The sequence below is a fragment of the Zonotrichia leucophrys genome, chromosome 4 (genome assembly GCF_028769735.1).
Source record: "Zonotrichia leucophrys gambelii isolate GWCS_2022_RI chromosome 4, RI_Zleu_2.0, whole genome shotgun sequence".
Classification (NCBI taxonomy): domain Eukaryota; kingdom Metazoa; phylum Chordata; class Aves; order Passeriformes; family Passerellidae; genus Zonotrichia; species Zonotrichia leucophrys.
The window spans coordinates 55,508,944-55,528,720 of record NC_088173.1 but is presented as its reverse complement, the minus strand read 5'-3'; the positions used below and the strand labels follow the sequence as shown (position 1 = coordinate 55,528,720).

Sequence of the window (19,777 nt, the reverse complement as noted above, 5' to 3'; positions counted from 1 at the left end):
TGAGGGCATGCAGATTGGTTTCTGTATTTACATATAGCATTGTAAAGGTTGCCAGGGAAACCTAGAGCACTCTTTCAGGAAGAAGAGAATAGAAATTAATTGTGCCAATCATAAATTCTAATTAGTTTTGCAAGTGGTCAGTTACATAATTTTGCTAACATAATAGAGCCTTTAATATTTATTATGTTCCTAGCATTTACTTTAGGTAAAAAGAACAGCACAAGTGTTCTCCAACATGGCACACTTAGAGGTCTATAGTAGTTTAAGTGTGGTAATCAGAAGAGCATCTCTTTTACAGTGTATTTATTGCAAGTCACAATAGTGAGTACAATGTTGCCATGGATGATCTTATTACTGATTCATGGAACTGACCTTTAAAAATTAAAAGAACAGAAAAAGCTCCATTTTAAGGCAGTAGTTGGTATTATATAAAAGTGGTCAGGCCTTTGTCTTGGACCTCGATGATATTTTTATGCCAGTGTCAAAACTGTGATCCTGAACCCCCTGTGATCAGCTGTAAGGTCAAATGGCTCTTTCCCTCCTTTCCTGTAATCCCTACCTGCTGCTGTGCCTGCCGCAGGCTGCCCCTGACTGGGGAAAGATGGAAAGCAAATAAGGAAGCTTGTGGGCTGAGATAGACATGGTTTAGTAAGTGAAGCAAAGAAAAAAAGCCTGAAACAAAACAAGCGGTGTGAAGGCAATCGCTGAACAGTAGCTGTCTTCCTAAAAGAAAAAAACCTTCACTTGTTTTTTGGGTTGTTTTTTTTTTTTTTTTGCTGAATACATGCTGCGCAGTGTGGGATATCCCTGGGGTTAGCTGGGGTCAGCTGTGCCAGCTTTGTCCATTTCCAGCCTCTGCCCAGCCCCAGCCTGCTCACTGGGAGGGCAGAACAGGAAAAAGAGAAACCTTGGTGCTATGCAAGCACTGCAAACTACAGCCAAAACAGTCTGTCACCACTGCTCTGGTCACAGATCCACAGTACAGCACCCAACACACTGCTCTCAGCACAAATAACTCCATCCCAGCCAGAGCTTGTACAGCAAAAAACATCTGACATACCTGGGGAGGTAACTGTGCCTCTCCAAAACTCTCCTGTTGTTCTCCTGCATGCAGTTGCAGCATTCAGGGACAGGAATATTTGAGCTCACCTTTTGGGAGATCCAAGCCCTCTTTGTGGATAGCACGCACAGGATGAGGACTGCAGGGTATTCTGGTGAGAAGCCTTCATCACCTGCCCAGGCACTGTGCAGGAAACCTCCCCTCCTCCATCAGCACATAAGCAAACTGTAAGGGAAGATCCAAGGGGTGCAGGAGCCCATACTGGGTTCCTGCTCCTCTTTTCTTTTCAGTGGAGACCAATTATCTAAGCAAGACACAGTAACAGTCATGGTACAAAAGCTAAATACCTTCTCTGACAACTAGATTATTTCATACAAAAGATGGTGGATAGCTGTCCTTCATTTTTCCTCAGAGGAAAGTGTGTTTCCAATGCTCCCAGCTGTGTACTGCAAGCACTGGCTGCACCTCCTCTGCAGCCTGAGCAGCCACAAAGGCTCATTTCAGGCAGCTGCTCTGTGCTGACTGGAGGCAGGTCTCTGTTCAGCAAGCTTGAGATTTCAGACCCTGCTTTGAGGTGTCCAAATTGACAGGCACCAGCTAAAGAAGTTCAATCCAAGATCTGGAAAATACCTGCAGCCCTCTTGAACAGCACCTCAGGCCACGCAGGATACACCAGGTGCCCAAAACAGAAAGGCACACCTGTGTTCAGCCAACTTGGAAATCCAAGCTCATCAAGAGTGACCTAGCCCAGTCAAGCCAGGTTCCTAATCTCTCTTGCTTGCAGGTATCATTTTCAAAAATGAGCTCTTTATGCACTTCCTTAGAAGTTCTTGACTATGTTAACTGTTGTTAGATTTAAACAATGTCAAAGTTAATTATTCCCTCCTGATTGCAGTTTTGCTTAACCTGGTCCACAGCAGAGGTGGCTAAACCTCCTCCCAGCCCAAACCCTGCTATGAAGTAAAAGCATCTACAGACATAGATGTGACCAGAAGACAAAATGAACACTACAATGCACTTTCGAACCAACTGAAGGACTTTGTGGTTGCCAAGTGGCCCACAGTCCAATCACACTGACATGTGTGGTGCACATACCACCTTCAGTCGCTCTTTCAGGAAACAGGATGGTTTCTGAATGAGAGCATCCCTTAATAGTCATCCTGGTAACAATTTATTTAAAAAATAGCTATAAACCATGGATTGATATAATCAGAGTGCTAAATAGTATGATCCTTTTAAGTAGCCCATAAAACATAATATTGATCTCTTTCAATAGTAGTCATGGAAATGCAAATATAAAATACAAATGTGGTTTTCTCTCCACAGACCTGAGAGGCGCCTGTTTTTCAAACTGGGGGCTGACCCTCTTTAGATGTCTACAGTCAGCACAGAGATGCATACTCCTTGTTTTATTCCTTTCCTTCTAGAAAAACTCCTTTTACCTTCAGCTTGTTGTTTTATCTCCATTTTTCAGTTGCATCCACCTATTTTCCCTTGGTTTCTGCATCCTTTGGACAGGGACTAATTTTACAATTGTGCCTCATCTGTCACAGTAGGACTGTTCTATGATAGGAGCACTCAAATATATCTGCAAAACCAAATAAATATGCAAATAACTGTAAAAATAAGTAACAATAAAACCAAATAACCAAAATTATGTTTAAGCAATTCTGGCTATTTTGGGCCAGATTAGGCAATTTAAAGTCTGTCATGAAGAAGGATTTGACATGAATACAGCAGAGCCTTTGCAATGTAGCAACTGATTGAACAAAACATCAGGCAATATTTCAGTGTTTTCATGCAAAGTATTGCAGTCAGAGGAGAGCTAGTAAATGTGATCACTACTTTTCTTCTTGTTGCTTCACTGTTGAAAGAGAAGAGAGACAATCAAAATAAGAGGAAGTGGACTTTTGTCTCTTTTTATCATCTGTACTTAGCCAACTTTTATTCCTAACAAGTAAAATTTACTCTGGTAACAATCCCCTTAAATGCTGTGAAATAAATAAACTTTCAAATTGAGTATCTTAAAATTTACCTAATAACTTCATGGTTCTTGGAAATTATAAGATCTTTGAAATAGACACTTTTATGCAATCAATTCATCATAAATTAAGCATAGCATTGCAACAGAACAATAAAGATGAATTCGGTTGACTTTAAAGTAAATGTAATTTCTGTTTCTCTAGGTGCTCCATAACAATTGGTCAGCATTTAAATATGAGTCAATCTTGGCCTAAAATGAAGTCTGTCCTCACTTTTTTGCTCCAATATTTCTTCTGGCCATACATAATGTAATTGAATCTTGAGAGAAATGGGTATTGTTGCTCTGTCTATGCCTCTAGTGTGCACTATCACAAACACAACTTAGAATTTTGTATCTGGTCAGTCTGGTATGAGTATCATAAATGGAAAAATGTATAGAACGTACTCAGCTAAATGAAATTCTACATTTTAAGTAAAAAGAGAGGAAAGTGTTCTAAATTGCATTAAAGAAAATCCCACATTTTTGCAGGAGGAAACAATGTTGCTGTGGTGTTGACCAGAGAATGAAGAAAATTCCATGAAGGAAAGATGCTTTGACCCTATAATTAGACATGGGGATTTTAAAAATGGCATACCAATATTCCAAACAAAAGTGGTGAAAAATATTTCTTTTAAAGCAAGGTCAGGATTTTATTAACATAGAACATGCAGAAGTTCCTAAATGTCCTCAATGGCCTTAGCCATGAGAAGTTTTTGATAAATCCTGAGCCATTTATGTTACTGGTCACCAGTAACGTGTATGTATCTCTGATAGACTCACAGAGATATCAGTAAAACCTCGGTGCTGCATCTCACACAAAGACAAAAACTACCAAACAGACCAAAGGAGCTCCCTGCTGCAGGCAAAGGAGAACCTGCAGAAGGTCACTCTGCAGGTGCATATTGGGAAATTTGCCATAGGAAGGGGCAGGGAGGAATTAAATCAATTCAAACACGCAAAAATTATGTTCACTGTGTGTATAATACTCAAGCAACAGCCTTTTGCAATTGTAATACAGACTGCCTTGGGGGAGCTGCAGGAAGAGTTTTGCAAGAAATGAAACTGTTCTTTTAAAAGACAAAAAATTATACATGAATGATAAAGAGCACTGAGATGACAGAAATCAGTTACCTGTTCATATTCCACATGCTCCAGAGGCATATCACTGCAGTACAGATTTAACTTCTTATCCAAAATTCTCTATAGCTATAGCAACTGCTCAGGCACACCTCTCCTGCTAAATCCACAGCTGAAAACAAACATATCTTGTCTTTCTTCTAAAATTTGCATCTTTGCATTTAAGCCCTTTAGTATTTCCATAACAAACTGTCTCACATGACAGTTAAAAAATTCATTAGCAATGTGTGCATTTAAATATTGCTTAAATTGTGTGTGGGGGGGGTGGTTTTTGTTTGGTTGTTTGTTTCAAATAGGTTTTGGAGCATGTTTGTAAAGAAAAACTGAAATCTGACTTGACAGCACTGATTATGGGATCTATGAATTTAAATGAGTTTGGGTAGGTCCAAAAGGACATGACCACCTTTTCATTTGTAGGAATAATTTGCTGGATAATCCTAACTCTTTTTGCTGAAAAGACTGAAATGTCCAGTAGTCAAAAGGCAAAAGTAAAAATCATCTCAGTTTTTGTTTCAAGGATTTATAAATCAGTACTATTTCATCTGAGTAACATAAGGAGTTCTGTTTCTAAGAGAGGCTCAAGGGCAATCAGAAGTAGAAAGGCCAAGAGAACTGAGCTCTGTTGTTTTGGTATCTACACTGCTGGTGTTTAGCAACTATTTTACCAGCAATAGAGATCTTGGATAGGTGCCCCTGGGTTTTAATTCCTATTCAGTTGAATTCAATAAGTACCCTATTCTAATGTAACCAAAACAGTGGACGCAGGATGCAGGAATTCAGTTTCCAGCTTTTCATTCCCTCGGCAGGAAATCGTTGCTCTTTTTTCCAAATCACTGAAAAGAAAAAAAAAATATCAGGAAAATATTCAGAGAATGAAAATGCTTGAGATAGAGAAGAAGGTAATAATTTACATATGTGCATTGAAAAGTTTTGAAAATTAGTTTTGGAGCTCTACTTGCAGTTGTATTTCTTTCCCGCTTACTGTTGCTCTCTAACAGCAAACTTTGTTCAATTCTGTCAGAGCCAACAGGAAAACAGTAGAATATCACCCAGCAGATTCAAACAGCAGGAAAACAGCTTTGCCAAAAAATAAGTAAGTAAATAAGTTATTTTTAAATCATTGATAAGTAATATAAATAAAAGTTTTATTATTGATGTGTCCATGCTATTATCACACACTCTAGTACACTCTTGTGTGGTTTACAGCTTGTTCACTGAGCAGGAAACCATTCAGCTTCACCCTGAGCTCAAAAGCTGCTGCTAATCTAAGTTATTTTGTAATTGTAAGAGTGGGCTAGTTGAAACTCTGAGATTTGTGGTGGTATTTCCCAAACTTTAGGCAATTCCAAGGGTGGATGCTTAGCTATAGCTAAAATGAATGTGCATTAATGCAGTCTTAATGCGATCCCTGGCCAAATCTTCATTGCAAAATAGCTTTTGATGTTGCTTCTGAATACTAAGTACTGCTACTGCAGTGATCCACAAATGTCTCTGGGCAGGCTGATACAGAGCTACAGTCTGGATAAATTCTAGGGACAGTCTAGCTCCAGTCCAGTGGGTAAAGAGGGTCATGGTGAGAGAACCAACACCAGAGTAAGGCTTATGTGGTTCTTCCACACCCAGTATATCTCATATATTCTCCATGGCAGAGGAATAGCAGGATGCAAGAATACCACATCAGGTCTAGGGAAAGTGTTATACTTATTTGGCAGAATGGGAAGGGGAACCATGTGGAGTGGCACAGCTGCACATGGAAAGAGAGTTTTAGCTCCTTTCTCCCTAAGGAAATTCATCCCTCCAATAATACACTGAATATGTAAAGCATCAGTAAGGCTGTTACAATATTTATGTCTACAATGAATGTTTGCAAAATGAGTAGAGCTCTCTGCAACAAACTTGGAGCTGTAAGTGAACATAAAATGCAAGGTTTGACCCAAGATTGTTGAATTTCCAAATCTGCAGTCATTTCTCAAATGCACTCTTTATCCTTGCAACTTTCACTCATTAATTTAAACTGGATTCTTTAGAAGTTTCATAGAACAATGGAAATTTCTAATATTTAATGGGATTTTTTTTCTGTTTTTCTGTATTTAGATCTTGCCCAAACATACATGAAGTAATGAATCCAAATAGACATCGGAAAGGTAAAATTCCTTCACTGCTGAACAAGGAAGTACTGTAGCCTGTTTCTTACTCAGAGTCAATAAAAGTCTGTGATAGATCTGAACATTTTAATATCATAAAAATTAAAATTAATTGGTAGAAAAAATGAAAATCCACTACTAAGGGGATACCCACTAATGCAGACAACTAAAACATGTTTACTTCCACTGTGCACAAAAAATGTTTGGCTTCATGATGGTATACACTGCAAAAAACTAGGAATAAGTTATTCTCTTGATGCAGACTGAAAACATTAGCTTGACTGATGGCTTCTAGAAAGGAACTGAGGGAACTTTCTCTTTTCCCTCTGCAGCTACCTTTGAAGGTCTCTCCTCATTTTGCTGTTTGCTGTTCCAAAACAACAAGACAATGACATAGAATCTCTAAACCTGTTTCCATGACAGATTATCGTCAATAGCAAGCATGTTTAAACTGCATTAATTTCAAAAGCAAATCATTTACTTAAATTCTTTGTAAATGACACTGCAGTTCACAACTGTAGCTGAGCTGAAACATTTAATGCAAAGCATATAACATTATCTAACTAACAAAGTTAGATAGCACAGCCAGCCAGATAAATTTATTTGATGTACCATATGTTTATAGTGCTAGTTTGCTTAAATGCATTTAATATCCATACAATATAGAAGATTTAGGTTTAGGGCTGGAAAAAGGTGTTCTGGGAAAAATAAAACCCAGCAATCAATCATCTAACTGCAAATCTTTCATTGTTGTGGATAGCTGGCCTTAGCCCAAATGCCCACCATAACTGGTATTTATTCACATGCCGTTTTCATATCTCTGAAGTGAAAGCTGCCTAATCTTTTACTTGGTACTCCAATTAAACCTGTATTATTCAGGAGTCTTGTTTGTCTAACCCCTCTTTATGCTTTAGGAAGATGCCTGCATACCTGAACAGGACAAGGCTTTGCTTCATAATTTTGGGCAAGACAGTAAAAAAAGTCACTCTGAAAACATCTACACAGCTCTTCCTTGCAGCATTTCCAGCTTCAGGGTTTTTTCTACTGAAGTGGTTAGGATACACCCTTGCAGGATCACAGAGTTTATTAAATCACAGCCCACAATTCTTTATCACTTTCTGCCACTGGCCGAAGCACCACAGGGACTAAAAAAACCACTGTGCATTCATGATTCAGAGAAGCCAATGGGAACAGATTTACCTTCTGCTTTCCCACTTAAAGGGTCATATTTTTGATGTTGGATTTTTGTTTTATTCCTAACCTGCCACCCTTTCAAACAAAACCTTTTTAGGTTACCATGAAACGTTAAGGTTCCCACAAAATGCACACACTGTTTTATTCCATTGCAAATTAAAGGGAAGATAATTTTTTCCATTTTGTTCTTTGACTTCAGGCATTCTCTGTCAACTGGCAGAAACACACCCACATGTATTCCTCAGAAATATAACATCTTACTATTATTATAAGTGATAGTCTCTATTTATCAATTTCCCAGGCAAAGCAGCAAAGCAATGAAAAATTTCCAGACTGAATAAAACATGATGAGTCCCCTATAACTTGAGGAGACTCTAGCCTGTGCCAGCTTTAAATCTTTAGCTTGCAGTGAAAAAACTATACCAGAAGGTCCAGCTGATTGCAGCTACCATCTTCATTATGAAAATTATATTCTTAAATAACAGGAAGAGTGGTTTCTCACTGGTTGGCACTCCCCAGCTAGAACAGAGCAAATATTTGGGCAGTTACATTATGTAGAGGGCAGACCCACGGAAAAGCAGCACCAGGGCTGCTCCCTTCACTGGCCCAGTGCAAAGGAGCCTAAGAAGAAAGAAGGCAGATGCAGTTCATCCCATCTCCAGTGATTCATGCAGAACAGAAGAGATGAGAAACTGACCTGGACATCAAATTGTAAACTGATACTGGATAGCAATACATCACCCCACAGGCTTGTGTCAAACAGTCCCTTTTTAGCATTAAGCCATGAAATGCATGGGCAATAGCATTGATGTTTATCACTGTAACTCATTTTTTATTGTTGAGGATAAATCAGCCACACTTGTTTTATGAACGGAAGTACAAAGGCTACGAATTAAGACTCTGCCATTTTATTATTATACTGGTATCACCTTTAACTGGGTTTACTTCTGATTAGCAGCAGTATAACTGAACAGAAAATCAGACAAGTAGCTTGCATGAATAAGTCTCCTTCCCTGTCACCCAGGAATGATCCTGCAAGCAGAGATTAAAGTACTGCCTATACAGAATAAATAAGCATTCAATGCCATCTGCTGGGGTATACAAAAATATGCAGTACCAGGCTCACAGGACCAGAGTGACAAATGCAAAAGGGGTGTTTAGGCAGAAACTTGTTTCTTCCAAAACACAGCTGTAAGGGAGGGTTGAGGGATGCTGGCTGTCCTTAATACCCTTCACCTATGGGGTACAACCCCTGGACAAGAAGTAATTCTGATTTTAACTCTCTCCTTAGCATAAAAGTGTTTCAGTGCACAATTATCCCTTTTTTCCTAAGCATTACAACATGTGGTAATTATTTGTTATTGGTTGATTGCGATAGAAAGACTTTCATGCTCTGCTTTTGAAATCAGGTCATTATGTAGCCAGAGATTCAAGATTTGTGAGATTGCAGGCAGGCTAAGGATTGAAACAGTCCAGAAGGAGAGCACATACTGGGCAAGGTCGTACCCATGGCTGTTTTGCGTTAAAGAGTCACTGGGTTAAATGTGTAAATCAGGTGAAGTGCAGAAGTTGGGAGTCTCTGTTGACCAGCTCTTTGGCCCTGTAGCTCATGCTCTCCTGGCTGTACCCTGGGACAGCTTCATGGGCAGACACCACTGAGAACAGTTTGTAGCCGAGAGCTGGAGTGTTCCCAGATTTGGGATTTTCTTCTGCTACGAAGAGAACAAAACACGTTTCTATTCACAGAGGGATTTCCAGACCAGGAGCCCCAGAGATCTCAAAGTTCTGCACCAAGAAGCAAAACTCAGGAGAGAGACAGGAGTTCAAGCACATCCTTTTTTGGGTGTTTTTGGCTGGGCGGGCTTAGATGTGCTCATGATTGTGAATCCCATTTCCACACAGCTACTTCCTCATGCACTGTACAGGTCCACAAACTCCTGGGTGGACCTGCTTCATGTCCTTTTTTCCATATCTCTAAAATACTGTAAATAAATACTCTAAAAGCTGCAGTTGGCAGACTTTGTTCCTTTATATAAGTTACTAGCTACTGTTATAATTTACAACAGAATGGGACCTGCTGACAGCTTTTCTCCATTTTATACAGAAAAGAGAACTATTCCTGGTAACACCTATAATTCTGTAAGTACCACATGTTCTTCCTAAAATTTTACTCTTTTTTCACTCCCTGATGTATGTTAATATCATCTTGGCTATAGTACTAACAAAAAATGCAATCATCACTGGTTTTTAATGTAAAATATGGCATAGGAATTGTGAATTACAGAAGAGAACTGTTACGTTTTCTTAGTGGGATCTAGACTGGAGAAGTGACTCACCAATTCTCCATTTATGGGCTGAATCTAAAATGCACCTTTATCATAAGATCAGGTAAAAATAACAGGAGTCAGGCTGAACAAGTATGTAAGTCATAAATCTCAAGATTAAATATGTACGCAATACAAATGAAAGCTGAAAAGCAAACAGAGAACATTTCAATATCTTTCCACTTGTATTTCAAATCTGGGTTTGAGTTTGAGTTCAGGCATGTAAGAGTGAAAATACCTTTTAAATCACAAAAATATGAAAATAAAACACAGGTCTATGTTCTAATAAGCAAGATGGACAAACAAAGGATGACTAAAGAAGTTTGATGCAATCAATACCTTGCTTCCAATTTCACAGAATGATTAATAACAATCAGATGCTTTATGGCATTAATTCCGAATAGAAGGCAAAAACAGCACAGAGCAGAATTAGGAAAGAATGGTCAGGAAATTATTTACTTATGCTAAGAAACTTAAAGAATTATTTAAGAAATTTCTGAGATATTAATTTATTCTCTTTGGGAATTCTCCAGAGCCCCGAGTTTCTAAAATTATGGAAAAAACAGTGGTAGCCACAATTTCTTCCAAGAAAGAAAGCAAATCCTGAGGATTTATTTGGACCTGGAAAGATTATTAAACAAAGTCAATCTGAAAGCATATTTTGGAAATAATAGGTCTGATTATGTAAAGAATTGTTAATGTGACATGAAGAGCATCTCATCAATTCCTCAAACTAAAAGTAATTTCCTTTTCAGCAGAAATATGACTACAATAATGAGAAAGAAAACAGTAAATATGATATATATTGCTTTTTATTAGGCCTCTGATATTTCCCGGAAGACATTCTCACAAGTACATGCCTGGTCTAGATGAAAATTATTTCATCTAGATGAAAGTGTTGGCACAACTGATTGAAAAAATAGCCACTCTCAGCCTAGGTGACAGTATTGATATTGAACTGGAAAGAGTGGTGCAGAGAAGAACCTGAAAACCCAGGTACCTGCAGGGTCTGTCCAGGGTGTGGTGACATTTTTGTGTACTGTGATAAAGACAAACCTCACCCTGCAATGTAGTGTAAAGAACATTTCCGGAAGGTCTGCCTCATGTTGTAACAGAGATGTTTACAACATAGAGTGTGCTCACAGGAAAGTAACACTGGGGATATGAGATTCAGAGTCTTTTAAGTTGGTTGACGGTCCAGGAAAGATTTAAAGAATATTTGCTTAGTGAGAAGAATTTTAAAAAGTATATAATTATAGGCATTAGGATAGAAAAGTTTGAAATAAAGTGGATAGTAATCAATTTATTTCGTGTCCTTGGACAGTAAAAAAAATTGGCCTGAATTCTAGCACTCAAGAGAAAAAGCATGAGCTGAAAGGGCAGTTAACTGGTAGAAGATACATCAGGAAGATATTAATTCCCCATCAGTAGTTAGACTAAAACAAACATCAGGGAATAAATTTGAGAATAAAATAAATTTGAGAATAGAAGAAACATCAAAGAAGACCCAAGTGCATGGATGCACCTACGCTGTTGGTAACAAAATGTGACTTGTAGAGACATGGGGTACCCTCAGTTGAGGTTCCTCAGCATCAGTATTGGCTCTGTGCTGAAGGAAGGCAGCCGTTGTGTTTCAGTGAGTGAACAGTGAAGATGCAGGATGCAGCAGCACTCCATAACACAACCTTGAACAAACCTACACAAGTGTAAAGACACATCCAGAGACATCCTGAGTCACTCTCAGGATGCACCATATTTCCATGGACTCCACTGTTCAATACATAACTCACTATCACTATCACTTGGACTGCACATTTGTTAGCACAAATTCCCCAAAACACTGAATGTTTTTATTTTGAAGTGTGACATTTATTATGAGCTAGTTAAGATATTCTTGCAAGTAACATATGTAAACAGTCAGTACAATACAAATACCACATGGATAATATTATAATAAAAGATACAGTTTCAAATGTCTGCAATGATCATAAATTAAACACTCTCATTATATTTTCAAGAGCAGAGAGGCAAAATTCAGAGAAACATTTAAGCTGTCTCCCAAATGGCTACTTCATGAATCTAAATTAAAAATTGAGGCACTCAAACCACTTCCTCAACCACTTTCCAACCTTTCAGTTTCCATCAGAAAATTTCCCATGCACCAAAATGTCTGGTTATGGCAATCATGTATTTCCACACTGAAATCAATCTTAAACTTAGATTTATTTGTATTATCTGTATTTCTCCTCTTCTCTCCAGAGTGAATACTTGACAATGAAGGGCAAGATTGACTTCCAGCTTTCCTCTGAGCTATCTGAGGAGGAAGACAATATGTATGAGACTGTAAATTCTTCAGTGCTGGAGGCCGTTCACTCTTTGAGAATCCTTCCTGCCAAACCTCTACAAGAATCTGAATATGCAGGTAACATTTTCTGTCTGGGGAAACTGAGCAAAACCTGGAGTTGAAGAGGAGCAGTACAGACCTGGAGTTTTCTGTCCAGACCTTTTTTTTTAAATAAATGGTTCAACTGGAAAATAACACTGGTAGGCGGAAACATGGGAAGAGCTTTGTCTGCTTCTTCATATTCGAGTTACCCTGATCTTCATTAGATTATGCTAAATTAATAATTACACATTGCTCTTTAATTTTAATATTACCTTCACAAGATAAATTCTATTGTCCCATTCCACATAGAATGTGCAAAAAACTGGCTGATCAAACCCACAGCCATTTCACAAAATCTCACTGCTATTTAAGCCTGGAAACCTTTAAGATTGAAGACATATTAAAGAACACACTAAACTTTCCTCCAGATGATAATGTAGTATCCTTTCTAAAGAAGTTCTCTGATGCTTTAAATAGCAGTAATATGCAATTACTGCAAGTGTATTTCTCAAGCATTCTTAACTTTGTAAGGCAGCTGCTTTAATCACCTTCTGGTTTACTGAAGATTTTCTAAGTCACATTTAATGCCTAAACATACAGAGGCAATTAATATCCCATTTATGGAAGTGAAATGTCATCCTAGCTGTGCATTGCTCCAATCCAATATAAACACTCTAAAGGTTTTAAACAGTTTTAGAAAATGGGGGGGAGTCCTAGATGAGAAAGACTGGAAACCATAAACCAGACAGCTTGCTCCAGTTCACATCAAACTCAGCAAACACATTTTCTACTCATTTTTCTGGGAGTTTGTTTGATGTCTAAACAAATAGATGTCTTTTAAAGTGAGAAAATTCATCAGTGTGTGAAAGGACCACAATCAGTCTGAACAACAGATATTCTACATTATGTTCCAAGACTAATTTGTCCATTTTATTTGGAAACTTGAAGTAAATTCCAAATACAGTTTTTATCTTGGTTAGTAGTAAAAACCTTCATTTAGCAGTCAGCATCTTATGTTGTGTATGTAAGATTGCCCTGAGCTAGCCAAAAGACATAGTTCTTGTTTTGTGATTTAAGGTAAAACACATTAAACAAAAAGCTACTTTTTGCCTACGTATTATGCCCAGTAACTATAATGTGGCAAGATACAGGAGCAAAGAAAGGACTGAAAATATTTTGCAAAAATTCAATGCTAAAATTTTTTCCATCTTTAGATAAATACATTTTTCCATCTCTAGATAAATACAAGTGCCCTTGAGATATAAAATTAATGACTGAAAAACACATGTTAGCATACAACCTGAGCATTTCTTTTTGATGGCCAGGGATGCATTTTTTTATTAAAAGCTAAAGTAAAACTTGAAATACTACCTAGAGAATAAAACCCCTACAACCCTCACAAAACCAGAACATCATGACAGCATTGCCAAGAGCAAAGGTTCAAATGAAAAGCAAATTCAGTAATCTAACAAGAGTTAAGGTCAAATGTCTGCCTTAACTGTTTACCAGCTTATGAAGGCTTTTATTTATAACCACAGTGGGGACATTAACCATAAAGCTATTACCAGGATCACGCTCATGTTCTCAATATAGCTGCTATAATGGTTGTTAAGTTCTGAAAAAAAAAAAAAGCTATATAAATGATGAGACCTGACCTGAAAAACACATTTTGAACATTGAAACCTCTCCTTCTTCAAACATTATATTACTGAATTACTCAGGCTTGATTTTTCTTCCTCTTTTGCAGATACACGGTGCTTAAGGCCTTCAGGTACCACTTCCCCAATGAGTGAGAACCCATCTCAGCCCCCTCAACACTCAGCTGTAAGCAAAGATACTAAAATTTTTCCACAAACAGATTTCCCCTTTTCTGTAATATCCCCCAAAGTGCAGTCTATTTAAAGTCTTGGCCGCATCACGTTCGTGTGCAGCAGGCAGCCCAAGTTCCTGTGAGCTGTTCCTGTTTCACTTTGCACAGATGCCCCATCTCTTCCTTTCACTCCTTGGCTGCTGGGCTAAGACTTAGAGGCATCCCAGCCAGGAGCAGCACCCTTTCTACTGGCCATAGATTCTGGAATGATGGCTAACATCACACCTTTCTTTTGGTTTATTAACAGATTCACACATTTGATCTGGAGGGGAGAACAGTGCCAAATGTAAGAGGTATAATTTAAAAAAACCCTACCCATTTCTGCAAACAGAAATAGTAATTTCTACTTCTATAATTAACTTTTGTACATAGGCAGAGATTACAGGTGATAGAATGGACACGGTTTTCAGAACAGCAGCTGCTTTCCAAAATAATCATCCTGCAAATTTTGCAGTACTCTTTCAACTATCTAACACTGAAGTAATTGCTTACAGAAGGAGATCTATTTTATCTCAGGAGTTGTCTGCTCCTACGAGGGGAGAAAAAAAGGCCCTTCAGTTTAAAAATCAGATTTTCCTTTTTGCTATGTTGTAAGGATATAAGGGGCAGGGAGAAGACAATGTCTCCTGAACTCTTTCACCAAAAGCCTGCAAGAGGTCCGCTGGGCTTTACTTCTAATAACATAATTATTTTTCACTCCCCATCCTTCTCAGGGTTTTTCCATTACTATATTGTAAAACATAATCTAATAACCATTTTTAACCAGTAATACCAAGTTTGCCAATTCCCACTAGGGATTTACATCCTAGGGTGACTATTTACAAAGGCTTTTGGACAATGTTCTGACCTACTCAGAATATGCCAATGGTGGGGTACATCACCTAGCTTTTTTTTTTTTCTCTGCTGCTTTACCTACCTTCAACCCTAAATTAGCTTCAAAATTCTTTAATTTACAGTCAAAAATGTACCTTTAATTTTTGTTCTGTTTCTTGAGGTGAAATCAGAGAAAGGCAATCTTATTCTTCAAGAACCTAATGAAGTCTCCAAATATAAAATCCTCTGATTGACAGTTTCACTCAATTGTAGGATTGTTTTAAAAGTAGGTTTCCATACACTTTTTTACATTTCATTTACTTTGGATATAGCAGTACCTCATGAAGTGAGCTACTGAAGGATTAAATATATTATCTTTGAAAAGAAATTGTATTGTTTATCTTACCATTTTCAAATCTTTGAACACAAGGTAATATGGTTCAAAAAATTGCAATTGCCAAGCCAAGAAAATGTGACCTTTTTGTGTTTGCTGTAACAGCTGATTTTTTGAAAGTACTATAATTTGACCAGCCAGAAAAATAACTCAGTGTAAAACAGCATTTTCTTCCCCCCCACACCTTATTTCACACTGTAATGCAAAATGTAGAGAGAAGTAATTCCTACAGATGATGAGAAAGCACTATATAGGTTGAAAATGAAAGGTTAGATTGATTCTTGTAAGCAAATCCCCATGTAGCCTGGAAAAAAGCTGAATTGAGATAAATTCTCAATAAATGAGTAAGCAAGCTTCAAAATCTGCAGAAATCAGTAGGCAAGGACAGTTTGCCAGTTTATCTAAAGCTCTGAATTCCACCAGGATTTAGTAGGTTGGATTTACATGTCTCCATGTGATGTGTGCTGGTGTTAAGATGAGCCAAAGCCAGTACAGGAAAGTAAATTAAACTCTGGTGTTTGAGAATGCAATTGATACATATTTTTAGTACTTCTTGAGAGAACAGTGCTTATAGAGATCACTGTTATTTTTACATAATAGTTACACTGTTTTTAAATATATCCAAACATTTTTTCATATGCCCAGTGCTATTAAGTGGCCTTGCCACAAGATGGCATAAATAGCACAGAAGATTTTTTTCAACAGTATTTTCTAGAAATGTTAAACATTTAAGGTATCATTATTTTATTCAGAAAAATTTGTTATGGTTTATTTGAAGGAGAGCTTGAGATCTGTTGCACGTGCCTTGCATTATTTAGGATTCCAGCATGTAGAACTTAGAAAAATAATTTCAATTTAGCAAAAATAAAGATTTTTTTTTAGTAGTAAGATGTTAATTAAATAATAAGTCATATTTTGATACATTTGAAAAAATAGAACTGATTTCATTGGTTTTCATTATTTTTATAAATTTCTATACAAAAATAAAAACAGACAAAAAATGCATCTCCAACTCAATAAGTATATATACACATATGCATATAAAGTCTCTGGAAAATATTTAAATTTACAACAACTGAATAAATATCACCCTCAAATGTTTAATTCTGAAAGTAAGAGCAGAGTTCCAGAGGTAGAGCCAGGGGAAGGCAAGGAATGGGGTTGGACTGCCCATAATAATAAAAACAATACCAGAATAAAGCTGCAACTTCATTTGTGAATTATTGGGTAGCACTCAACTAAGAATTATTTGCACTTATTCTTAGGAGGAAGAATGAAACTACATGGATACCAGGTAAGCAGAATCTCTCATCAATTCAATTTTTTACTGGTTATTTTGCCATTTAATAGATTTTTAACAGCAGGCTGCCATTTTGCTACCACTAGGCAAAGGAAAAGAGAACTGTCTACATTACCTCACTTGCATGCACATGAGGATGTCTTTTATTCCTCAGTGATTTTAAAATGCCATGTTACAGAATGATGTTTTGTGCTGTAGAGCACATAAACCCTTTGACTCTTGACACAGGCATGCCTACTTAATCTAAATTCTACACATTTCTCTCAGGTAAACGAAGTGGGGGTGAAAAAGCTTACAGAGATTTTTGTTTCCTCTCTTTTCCAGGAGCCAACACCTCCCCCACGGTAAGATCACACCAGAGATCACTTACCTGTGCTCCCCGGGGAACTCAGTGCTAATGAATGCTCACATCCATCTGTGCTGCTCATGGTAATGAGGTGGCTGGAAGTGAGCCAGCATCCTTCCACTGCTGGCTGTCTTTGGGCTTAACAGGTTCTGATGTGGAATTAGGGAGAACAAACGACGAGCTCTGAGCATTCATAGCAGGAGCTCAGGCCTGCATCTTCGAAACCAACCTGGCTGTGCCTGCAGACAAGTCAAAAGCCTAGAAATATTGAATCTGGTTCAACCCAGGTATAAATTGCTGGGGAAAAAAATATTCTACCAATTGAATTCGTGCCTTAGGCTCTGCTCACTGTGATAATATTGACTTCATTCTCACTTAAATCAATTTGCCTCTTTTTTTTTGCTACACATCTAAATCATGAATGGAAATCAACTGGAATATTTCCATTGCTCCCACAGAAGACAGACCAAGCCCCATTCCACAAATATATTTTTCTATATATATTTGTGGAATATGCCCACAAATAAAAAATTAATTACTTCTTGATTTGGTCAAACTCAAATAATAACTGCTATAATTAATAAATCCTTTCAAAAGGTCATCTAGGAATGGCAAGTTTATTCCTCCATGCCTACACTGACTGCCCTAAAAGATAAAAAGAATTTTAAAATATTATTAGCATTACATATTTATATTTGACTCTAAAAAATATGAAATAGCATAAAAGGGCAGTAAGTCTTCACAAATTCAAAACCATATTAATGCAGGAACAAGAGCATTCTCAATCATTATTCTATAAAATTTCAAAAATTTGTTTCTGTTTGTATTACAGTGGCCAGAATGGTTGTTAATTCTCTCACTTGACTTAATTTGGGTAGGTACTGTGCAGGCACACAAGGCTCCCTCCCTTTGGATGTACCTCCAGTTCTGTCCAGCCAACCTCTCCATGCTGCATCTTCCAGCTGGAGCTGGGCTGTGGCTGCCTGGTCTCAGAGCACAGACAGAGCATGCCCACATCCCTCAGAAAACACCAGGCCCATGGCACCTTTGAGTTTTCTGGGATGAAGAACATTTTTTCCTCTGTGTCTGAAACTGGACTGGGTTCCGTGGGCCATACACAGAGCCATATCCACCTGGAAATATCCACACTGCAGAGCTGTACTTGGCACACAAGAGCACTATTTAGTGGCACACACACAGTGCAGTAAGGTCTTGCAAATGTAGAATATTATCCAACATTACTGTTGCTGTTGAAGGGCCCTGAAGAGCTCCTGGATCTGAGCTTGGCTCAGCACAAATACATGGAAATACTCTCAGAAAATTCCAGTCTCTTACTTCCAGAACTTGCGCTTAAAACACAGTCCCTGCACCTCCTTTTTTCCCTAATAGCTCTTCAAGGTCTCTTTTGACTTCTCTAGGCCTCTGAAGATGCTGCCAAAGCAGTATCAGCCCCTTCCTCCAGAGCCAAGAATAAGCAGCCAGGTCTTACCCAAGAGGAACACGCTCAGCCGAGACCCCACCTTTCCAATATCAGCAGAAGTCACAAGGTACAGTGCATTTCTCACTTTGTTCCCTGAGAATCAAAACACTCTCACTGCTCAAACCACAAAATTTTACTTCTGTCATACCTCTGCTTTGCTTAAGAAAGTTATTCTTTAGACAGCTGTGAATAATTGAGAAGTGGTGTTTAGTGTAATGTGACACTGGCATTTTTTTTTTTTTTAAAGAAATGACAAAATAATGGTAAAGGAGTAGAAAAGCAGACAGAATTTTCATGAACACTTTGTTTAAGATTTTTTTCCTTAATAATATTTAGAGGTCTTGCAACCACTTTTAAGTACAAAATGCTATTTACTTAGCACAGTTAGTGAATCAAGTGCTGGGGAAGTACACTGACTGCTCCAGAGATACAGAAACTCACTCCGCATCCCAAAGACATTACATGCAGCAAAAGAAATTACTCATCTGTAGGCAGAAGTCTGGCTTCAGCCCATGGGACCAATGAGTCCAAGCTACAAATCACTTCTTGCCCTTTGCATTTTGCACTCCTCAGCCACACAATACCCATGGGCATTCAGCATCCTTGCACTTGCCTACTTTTTTATAAAGACCTGGCAGGGAGGATGAGCCACCTGAGGCACAAACACGCCTGCCCAGCTATATGACCCAGCACATGCTCATGCCAGGCTAGGAGTCTGGTTGCTTTTTCCACATGACACACACCTGGCCAGATGAGCAGGAACACACTCTGCTCACTGCCACACAAGCAGATGTGTGCCTGCTGTGTGACCAAAATTCACATTCATAATGGGCGACAGTGTTGGACATGCTGGGAACAGGAATGACACAAATCCAGGGGTTATGATGCTCAAATGACTCCTATAGCAGCCAGAAGCTGTGTCAATCTTGTCCATCCTCCCTTAAATTATTTCAATTTCAGCTCATCAGGATGGAATTTTGCTTCATTTTACAGAGGTCACTTCAAATCCTTTGGGGGGAAAATAAGCTTAGAAATCAAGAAAATAATCTTTGGCTTAAAGTATGTATTTAATGAGTGAGTTCTAATTATGGGTTATTGGGTTGTGTTTTTTTCCTGAATGGTGCTTAAATTTTTTCATGGCTTAGGTTCCAAAATATGTTGTTTGTGAAGACATTTTATTAATATGAAGTAGCTTCATATTCAGATGCAAGACCTGACACAGAGCTGCAAAGTTCCAAATCCCACAACTGATCCCCTCCCTTGGTAGGGCAGCACAGATTGAAAGCTTTTTGAGAAATGTTATAAT

The 19,777-nt window shown here is 38.1% G+C and overlaps 1 protein-coding gene across 3 annotated transcripts in view; it reads left to right on the top strand.

Moving 5' to 3' along the window:
- The first annotated feature begins 4,998 nt into the window (after positions 1 to 4,998).
- Positions 4,999 to 19,777, top strand: part of CLNK (cytokine dependent hematopoietic cell linker) — a 30,562-nt gene continuing 15,783 nt past the window's right edge. Inside the window, exons 1-10 of one of the 3 annotated variants that reach the window (XM_064711796.1) lie at positions 4,999 to 5,119; positions 5,242 to 5,313; positions 6,315 to 6,364; positions 9,663 to 9,697; positions 12,142 to 12,304; positions 14,016 to 14,092; positions 14,386 to 14,431; positions 16,611 to 16,639; positions 16,970 to 16,989; positions 18,410 to 18,538. In XM_064711796.1, the coding sequence (XP_064567866.1) occupies positions 6,340 to 6,364; positions 9,663 to 9,697; positions 12,142 to 12,304; positions 14,016 to 14,092; positions 14,386 to 14,431; positions 16,611 to 16,639; positions 16,970 to 16,989; positions 18,410 to 18,538 (524 nt within the window). In that variant the 5' untranslated portion in view covers positions 4,999 to 5,119; positions 5,242 to 5,313; positions 6,315 to 6,339. Of the gene's footprint in view, positions 5,120 to 5,218; positions 5,314 to 6,314; positions 6,365 to 9,474; positions 9,698 to 12,141; positions 12,305 to 14,015; positions 14,093 to 14,385; positions 14,432 to 16,610; positions 16,640 to 16,969; positions 16,990 to 18,409; positions 18,539 to 19,777 lie in introns of those variants that run through there. The other 2 variants (XM_064711794.1, XM_064711795.1) reach the window with 2 other exon arrangements.